The sequence below is a fragment of the Piliocolobus tephrosceles genome, chromosome 14, assembly GCF_002776525.5.
Source record: "Piliocolobus tephrosceles isolate RC106 chromosome 14, ASM277652v3, whole genome shotgun sequence".
Lineage (NCBI taxonomy): Eukaryota > Metazoa > Chordata > Mammalia > Primates > Cercopithecidae > Piliocolobus > Piliocolobus tephrosceles.
Window position 1 is genome coordinate 86106329 of NC_045447.1, and position 9780 is coordinate 86116108.

The following is a 9780-nucleotide window of genomic DNA, read 5'->3' on the forward strand; positions in this document are numbered from 1 at the left end:
TTTGTCTCTCTCCCTTCCCCTCCCTTCCCCTCCCCTCCCCTCCCCTCCCCTTCCCTTCCTTTCCTTTCCTTTCCTTTCATGGAGTTTCGCCCTTGTTGCCCAGGCTGTAGTGCAGTGGTATGATCTCAGCCCACTGCAACCTCTGCCTCACGGGTTTAGGCGATTCTCCTGCCTCAGCCTCCCAAGTAGCTGGGATTACAGGCATGCGCTACCATGCCTGGCTAATTTTGTATTTTTAGTAGAGACGGGGTTTCACTAGGCTGATCTCAAACTCCTGACCTCAAGTGATCTACCCACTTCAGCCTCCTAAAGTGCTGGGGTTACAGGCATGAACTGCTGCACCCAGCCGATTTCACTTTTTTTTTTTTTTTTTTTTTTTAAAGAAAATAGTTCTGCTAGAAGAGTGAATGTTAGGTTGGCAAAGATGGAAAAGGATGCAGGGGAAAAGGTAGGTGATGCATGAAGGGATGGCAAGGAGGAAACAGGCGAGAGGAATGCTGAGGGCTCAGTGTTCAACATCTTAACTATGCTGGTCTGGGATTGAGGGAAAAGCTTAGTCTTAATCTTCTCCACCTTTAGTACTCCACTTAACACCCTTTAAAGGAATGATCTTTTTATATTCTCTCTCACCAGCCCGTTAGTTCCCTGAGTGAAGAGATGCTATCTTGGTATCTCCAGCTTCCAACCGGGTGCTTGGCACAGAATAGGGGTTTGGTAAATGTTTTCCAAATGAATGGGATATGTTTGATGGGAAGAAGATAAGATGAAGGAATTTCTGGGTAGTATGGAGATGAGAATCTGTGAGAAGGATAAGTGACACTGGGTGACAAGGATGGATGTGAGGTTGGATGGGGTGCCCTTGGGCTGGTGCAGGCTTTGGTTCCAAGTAGTGTTTAAGACCTGAAGGGATGAGCTGGCTTCAGTTTTTTCTAAAGATTGCTGAATTGTTTTGTTGCCTCTTAAGATGCTTCTCTTTTGGCGGTAGGAAGAAAGAATTAGCTGGTGTCTAGGATGTAATCTTCCCAGTGAAATCCTAGAATCCAAGTCAGCGAGGAGTTCAGAGTCAAATTTAAAGTTGGACAGACTTGGGAGAGTCTCTCCAGGGAAAGCAGGACACAGTTGTCTGCTTTCCTGGGTGGTCACCTTTGTGGTAACACAAAGAACCCTTGTGATCTTAACTTACTCCATCATCCTGGGCTTCAGTGTACTCATTTCTATAATGAAGGTACTGGAATATAGTATTCTGTGGTTCCACTAACTCATAAAGAAGGCAGCTCTTTCTGTTTTATTCCACCATTTTTTAGTGAGCAGAATGAGATAGTCTAAAATCACAGTGTAGGTAAGAACTCCTTCATAGCAAGAAATGTCATTTTTAGTCAACAAACTTTAAGTTCTCATTCACAAGTCAGAGTGTATTTGCAGATACATGTACTGGTGCCTGTCGCAGTGGACACACAGACGCATGCATTGCAGAACACCACCAGTGAGTCACATTTTGGATGCTTGCCCCGGTATTCTGGTAGATACTGTGATGACAAAAAACATGAAGAACATAATTTGAATTTTGTGCTGGGGAGGGTAAAAGCAGACTTCAAAAGCACTATAATACTTATTGCAAGAGGAGCGACTTACCTGTGGAGTCATTGTCATCCTAGTCTCTGTTGATTAATAATGAATTATATTGCTTTAAAGCTGGAAAACATTGCCAGCAACCGGCTTGCATCTAGACCTGGCAAATTCTTTTCTTTTCCAGTTTTGGTGTAAAAGTCTACCATGTCTTATGACTTTAATTTGTCTAGCTTAGATAGAAGTCCCCAATTTATCATTTCTCATTCCTAATCCTTCGAGATGTTTTGAATTAAAAAATGTTGCATTGACAGGTAAGTTTGGAAACAAGCTATATATGATATTCTCTAATGAAAAACTTAAATGTGCTTTGGAATATTAAAAAATTCTGAGAATTAGGCCGAGGCGGGCAGATCACAAGGTCAGGTGGTCGAGACCATCCTGGCTAACACGGTGAAACCCCGTCTCTACTAAAAAATACAAGAAACTAGCCGGGCGAGGTGGCGGGCACCTGTAGTCCCAGCTACTCGGGAGGCTGAGGCAGGAGAATGGCGTGAACCCGGGAGGTGGAGCTTGCAGTGAGCTGAGATCCGGCCACTGCACTCCAGCCTGGGTGACAGAGCGAGACTCCGCCTCAAAAAAAAAAAAAAAAAGAATAAGCATATGAAGAAAAAAACCCTCAAAATGATGATTCAAATGACTATTGGTTTGTTACCAGAAAACCATAAAAAGTAAGAAGACAGTGAAGCAACATAATTGAAGGACACAGAGAAAAGAATGGCCAACCCTGAATTCTACAACCAGCAAAGGAAAATATTCTTTATAAATGCAGGCAACATAATGGCATTCTTAGGTGAAGGAAAACTAACAGTTTGTCACCATCAGACCTACTCTAAATGTAGAGTCTAAAAGACATGCTGTAGTTCTAAGTTCTTCAAACAGCAGGGAAATGACACCTGGGAGAGCCTGGGAATTTCAAGAACATAGAAATGGCAATATTTGGTAAAGAAAATAGACTACTTTTTCTTAAGTTCTTTAAAATACATGTGATAGTTGAAAGCAAAAATTATAACATTGTCTGTTGGGGTATTCAATGCAGTACAAACAACAACTATAACATAAAGAGGGGAGAAAAAAAGGGGCCATTGTGGTTGAAAGGCCTCTATTTTATGTGAGGTGGCAAAATATTAGCTCTAAGTAGACTGTGAAAGGTATGTATATTGTAACCCCCACAGCAACTACTTAAACACCACCACCAAGAAATACAGCCTCTTAGTGATCAGTAGAACAAGTGGGCAGAAAATTGACAAAGATAGAGAAGACTTGGAATTTTTTTAAGTGTTCATAGAATATTCACTAAGACAGACCATATAATGATTCATATAACCTGAAGTTTTTACATAATACAAATCATGTAAATCTGACCACAATGAAAGCAAATAGACTTTCATATCTATTTCATGTGGGTGACAGATTTTTGGCAAAAGTCAAGAAGACACAGTGTGTTCAACAAATAATGCTGTAACAATCACCTGCTCATGCCCTTTCCCTAAAAAATACACCTCAACTCATACCTTACACTTTATACAAAAATTAGTTAGAAATGCATCATACAGTTAAATATGAAACAAAAAACTCTAAATTGTCCAGAATAAAACATAGCATAACTTAATTTTTTTTTTGAGACAGAGACTTGCTCTGTCACCCAGGCTGGTGCAATGGTGCAGTCATGGCTCACTGAAGCCTTGGCCTCCCAGCTCAAGCAATCCTCCCACCTGAGCCTCCCAAGTAGGTGGGACCACAGGTGCATACCATCATGCTCAGCTCATTTTTAATGGTTTTTTTTGTTTTAGAGAGACAAGGTCTCACGTGTTGCCCAGGCTGGTCTCAAACCCCTGGGCTCAAGTGATCCTCCCGCCTCAGCCTCTCAAAGTTCTGGGATTATAGGCATGAGCTTATAGGAGAATTTTTGTGAATATGAGTTAAGCAGAGTTCTTAGACACCAGAAGCATGATTCACAGAAGTAAAAAAACAAACAAAAAACTAATAAATTGAACTTCATCAAAACTAAAATTATTCTCCAAAAGACAAGAATGAAAGGACAAGCCATAGACTAGAAAAAAAATTTGTAAATCATGTATCTGATAAAGGCCTTGTATTCAGAAAACATTAAAAATTTTCAATAATATGAAAACAAACAGCTCAATTAAAGAAAAATAAGCAAAGGATCTAAACAGACATTTCCCCAGAGAAGATATATGGATGTCAGATAATCATATAACAAGATGCTCAATATCATTAATCATTAGCAAAATGCAAATTGAAATTATAATTAGATGCCAATATACACCTATATTGAACGGCTTAAATAATGTAAAAAGAAACCTGAAAATACCAAGTAATGGTGAGGATGCAAAGCACTTGGAAATCTCATTTATTGCTGGTGAGAATGGAGCATGGCACAGCCTCTTTGGAAAAAAATTTGGGAGATACCCAATAAAGATAGACATATACTTACCATATAACTTAGGAATCCCATGCCTATGTAACTACTCTGGAGAAATGAAAGTGTACATTCATGCAAAAACTTGTATGTAAATGTTTACAGCAACTTTATTCATAATTGCCTCACTGGAAATAGTCCAGATGACCTTCAATTGATGAATGTATAAACAAACTGTGCTTTGTCCATACAATAGAATACTACGCAACAATGAAAAATAATGAACTATCGGTGCACAAATAATATAAATAGATCTCAATTTCATTATACTGAATGACAGAAACCATACCAAAAAAGCTACATATTCTTGAATACCAGTTTCATGACACTCTTGAAAAGGCAAAACTTTTTCCTGGAGAGTGGTTGACAGGGGTTAAAGGTGAAAGGAAGGATTGACTATGAAAAGACAGTATGGCCAGGTGCAGTGGCTCACACCTGTAATCCCAGCACTTTGGGAGGTCAAGGTGGGCGGATCATGAGGTCAAGAGATTGAGACCATCCTGGCCAACGTGGTGAAACTCCATCTCTACTAAAAATACAAAAATTAGCTGGGCATGGTGGCACACAGCTATAGTCCCAGTTACTGGGAAGGCTGAGGCAAGAGAATCACTGGAACCCAGGAGACAGAGGTTACAGTGAGCCGAGATCATCCCACTGCACTCCAATCTGACAACAGAGTGAGACTCTGTCAAAAAACAAACAAACAAACCCTAATGACTCATCCAAAAAGGTCCTAGATCTAATAAATGAATTAAGTTTCAGGATACAAAATCAATGTACACAAATCAGTAGCACTGCTATATACCAAGAATGACTAAGCTGAGAATCAAAGAACCCAATCACCTTTACAACAGCTGCAAAAAAATAAAATAGGAAGAGACCTAACCAAGGACATGAAAGATCTCTGCAAAGAAAACTACAAAACACTGCTGAAAGAAATCATAGATGACACAAACAAATGGAAACACATCCCATGTTCATATATGGTTAGAATCAATATTGTAAAAATGACCATACTGCCAAAAGCAATCTAGAGATTCAATGCAATTTCTATCAAAGTACCATCATCATTCTTCATGGAACTAGAAAAAACAATCCTAAAATTCATATGGAACCAAAAAAGTGCTCACATAGCCAAAGCAACACTAACCAAAAAGAACAAATCTGGAGGCAGCACATTACCCAGCTTCAAACTATATTACAAGGCCATAGTTACCAAAACAATGTGGTACTGGTATACAAATGGGCAGGTAGACCAATGGAACAGAATAGAGAACCCAGAAATAAAGTCAAATACTTATAGCCAACTGATCTTCAACAAAACAGACAAAAACATAAAATGGGGAAAGGACAATAAATGGTGCTGGGATAATTGGCAAACCACATGTAGAAGAATGAAATGGGACCCTCATCTCTCACCTTATACAAAAATTAACTCAAAATGATCAAAGACTTAAATCTAAGACCTGAAATCATAAAAATTATGGAAGATAACATTGGAAAAACTCTTCTAGACATTGGCTTAGGCAAAGAATTTATGACCAAGAACCCAAAAGCGAGTGCAACAAAAATAAAGATAAATAGCTGGGACCTAATTAAACTAAAAAGTTTCTGCTCGGCAAAATAATAATGATGATAATCAGCAGAGTAAACAGACAACTCACAGAGTGGGAAAAAATCTTTGCAAGTTACACTTCTGCCAAAGGACTAACATCCAGAATCTACAAGAAACTGAAACAAATCAGCAAGAATAAAGCAATCCTATCAAAAAGGGCAAAGGACATGAATAGACAATATCTCAGAAGATGTACAAACAGCCAACAAACGTGAAAAAATGCTCAACATCACTCATTATCAGAGAAATGCAAATGAAAACCACAATGAGATAACACCTCACTCCTGCAAGAATGGCCATAACTAAAAAATAAAAAATAAATAAATATTGGCATGAATGTTGTGAAAAGGGAACACTTTTACACTGCTGGTGGGAATGTAAACTCGTACAACCACTACAGAAAACAGTGTGGAGATTCCTTAAAGAACTAAAAGTAGGCTGGGTGTGGTGGCTCACGCCTGTAATCCCAGCACTTTGGGAGGCCAAGGCGGGCAGATCACGAGGTCAGGAGACTGAGACCATCCTGGCTCCATGGTGAAACATCATCTCTACTAAAAATATAAAAAATTAGCCAAGTGTGATGGTGTGCGTCTGTAGTCCCAGCTACTCGGGAGGCTGAGGCAGGAGAATGGTGTGAACCCGGGAAGTGGAGCTTGCAGTGAGCCGAGATTGTGCCGCTGCACTCCAGCCTGGGAGACAGAGCAAGACTCTGTTTCAAAAAAAAAAAAAAAAAAAAAAAAAGCAAAAAGTAGGACTGGGTGCAGTGGCTCACTTCTGTAATCTCAGTACTTTGGGAGGCTGAGGCAGGCAGATCACAAGGTCTGGAGATCGAGACCATCCTGGCTAACACAGTGAAACCCCATCTCTAATAAAAATACAAAAACAAAAAATTAGCCGGGCGAGGTGGCGGGTGCCTGTAGTCCCAGCTACTCGGGAGACTGAGGCAGGAGAATGGCATGAACCCAGGAGGCAGAGCTTGCAGTGAGCTGAGATCATGCCACAGCACTCCAGTCTGGGCGACAGAGCAAGACTCTGGAAAAAAAAAGAACTAAAAATAGAACTACCATTTGATCCAGCAATCCCACTACTGGGTATCTACCCAAAGGAAAAGAAATCATTATAAGAAAAGGACACATGCACATACATGACTATAGCTGCATGATTCACAACTGCAAAAATATGAAACCAGTCTAAATGCCCATCATCCAACAAGTCGATAAAGAAAATGTGGTATATACACATGATAGAATACTACTCAGCCATAAAACAAAACAAAATAATGGCCTTTGCAGTTACTTGGATGGAGTTGGAGGCCATTATTTTAAGTGAAGTTAGCTCAGGAATGGAAAAGCAAATATTGTATGCTCTCATTTATAAGTGAGAACTAAGCTGTGAGGATGAAAAGGCATAAAAATTATATAATAGGAGGGGGGCTGGGAAGATGACTGAATAGGAACAATTCTGGTCTGCAGCTCCCAGCAAGACCAATGCAGAAAGGCAGATGATTTGTGCACTTCCTTCTGACAGCCAGGTACCTGGTTCATCTCATTGGGACTGGTTAGACAGTGGATGCAGCCCATGGAGGGCGAGCAGAAGCTGGGTGGGGCATTGCCTCACCTGGGAAGCGCAAGGGGTTGGGGAACTCCCTCCCCTAGCCAAGGGAAGCCGTGAGGGACTGTTTCATGAGAAATGGTGCACTCCAGCCCAGAAACTATGCTTTTCCCATGGTCTTCACAACCCACAGACCAGGAGATTCGCTTGGGTGCCTACACCACCAGGGTCCTGAGTTTCAAGCACAAAAGTGGACGGCTGTTTGGGCAGACACTGAGCTAGCTGCAGGAGTTCTTTTTCTTACCCCAGTGGCACCTGAAATGCCAGTGAGACAGAACTGTTCATTCACCTGAAAAGGGGGCTGAAGCCGGTAAGCCAAGTAGTCTAGCTCAGTGGATCCCACCCTCATGGAGCCCAACAAGCTAAGATCCACTAGCTTGAAATTCTTGCTGCCAGCACAGCAGTCTGAAGTTGACCTGGGATGCTTGAGCTTGGTGAGGGGAGGGATATCCACCATTAATGAGGCTTGAGTAGGCGGTTTTCCCCTCACAGTATAAACAAAGCTGCCAGGAAGTTCAAACTGGGTGAGGAAGCCACTACAGTGTGGCAAAGTGGCTGTAGCAAGACTGCCTCTCTAGATTCCTCCTCTCTGGGCAAGGCATCTCTGAAAGAAAGGCAGCAGCCCCAGTCAGGGGCTTATAGATGAAATTCCCATTTCCCTGGGACAGAGCACCTGGGGGAAGGGACAGCTGTGGGCGCAGCTTCAGCAGACTTAAATGTCCCTGCCTGCTGGCTCTGAAGAGAGCAGTGGATCTCCCAGCACAGCACTCGAGCTCTGCTAAGGGACAGACTGCCTCCTCTAGTGGGTCCCTGACCCCTGTGCCTCCTGACAGGGAGAAAGCTCCCAGGAGGGGTCAACAGACACCTCATACAGGAGAGCTCCAGCTGGCATCTGGCGGGTGCCCCTCTGGGATGAAGCCTCCAAAGGAAGGAGCAGGCAAAGCAATCTTTGCTGTTCTGCAGCCTCCACTGGTGATACCCAGGAAAATAGGGTATGGAGTGAACCTTCAGCAAACTCCAGCAGGCCTGCAAAAGAGGGGACCGACTGTTAGAAGGAAAACTAACAAAAAGAAGGCAATAGCATCAACATCAACAAAAAGGATGCCCACACAAAAACCCCATTTGAAGGTCACCTCAAAGACCAAAGGTAGATAAATCCACGAAGAGGAGGAAAAACTGGCACAAAAGACTGAACATTCCAAAAGCCAGAATGCCTCTTCTCCTCCAAAGGATCACAACTCCTCACTAGCAAGGGAACAAAACTGGATGGAGAATGAGTTTGATGAATTGATGGAAGTAGGCTTCAGAAGGTGGGTAATAATACACTCCTCAGAGCTAAAGGAGCATGTTCTAACCCAATGCAAGGAAGCTAAGAACCTCGATAAAGGGTTACAGGAACTGCTAACTAGAATAGCCAGTTTAGAGAAGTACATAAATGACCTGATGGAGCAGAAAAACACAGCATGAGAACTTTGTAAAGCATACACCAGTATCGATAGCTGAGTCAATCCAGTGGAAGAAAGGATATCAGAGACTGAATATCAACTTAATGACATAAAGCATGAAGGCAAAATTAGAGAAAAAAGGAATGAACAGAGACACCAAGAAACATGGGACTATGTGAAAAGACCAAATCTACGTTTGATTGGTGTACCTGAAAGTGACGGGAAGAATGGTACCAAGTTGGAAAACCCTCTTCAGGATATTATCTGGGAGAACTTTCCCAACCTAGTAAAGCAGGTCAATGTTCAAATTCAGGAAATACAGAGAACACCACAAAGATATTCCTCAGGAAGAGTAACCCCAAGATACATAATCGTCAAATTCACCGAGGTTGAAATGAAGGAAAAAATGTTAAGAGCAGTCAGAGAGAAAGGTTGGATTACCTACAAAGGGAAGCCCATCAGACTAACAGTGGATCTCTCAGCAGAACCCCTACATGCCAGAAGAGAATGGAGTCCAATATTCAACATTCTTAAAAAAAAGAATGTTCAACCCAGCATTTCATATCCAACCAAACTAAGTTTCATAAGTGAAGGAGAAATAAAATCCTTTACAGACAAGCAAATACTGAGGGATTTTGTCACCACCAGGCCTGCCTTACAAGAGCTCCTGAAGGAAGCACTAAATATGGAAAGGAAAAACCAGTACCAGCCACTGCAAAAACATACCAAAATGTAAAGATCATTGACACTATGAAGAAACTGCATTAAAAACGGGCAAAAAAACCAGCCAGCTTAATCTCTGGAATCATATGACAGGATCAAATTAACACATAATAATATGAACCTTAAATGTAAATGAGTGAAATGCCCCAATTAAAAGACACAGACTGGCAAATTAGATAGAGTCAAGACCCATTGGTGTGCTGTGTTTGGGAGACCCATCTCACATGCAAAGACACACTTAGGCTCAAAATAAAGGGATGGAGGAATATTTACCAAACAAATGGAAAGAAAACAAAGGCAGGGGTTGCAATCCTAGT

At 41.5% G+C, this 9780-nt stretch overlaps 1 protein-coding gene across 1 annotated transcript in view; it reads right to left on the bottom strand.

Moving 5' to 3' along the window:
- The window catches only part of C14H9orf57 (chromosome 14 C9orf57 homolog), a 17871-nt gene extending 16227 nt beyond the window's left edge, over positions 1-1644 (bottom strand). The window contains exons 1-2 of the mRNA XM_031934009.1: positions 1633-1644; positions 1427-1526 (exon numbers count right to left, since the gene is read on the bottom strand). Coding sequence (XP_031789869.1) covers positions 1427-1526; positions 1633-1644 — 112 coding nt within the window. The remainder of the gene's footprint in view (positions 1-1426; positions 1527-1632) is intronic.
- Positions 1645-9780: the final 8136 nt, after the last annotated feature.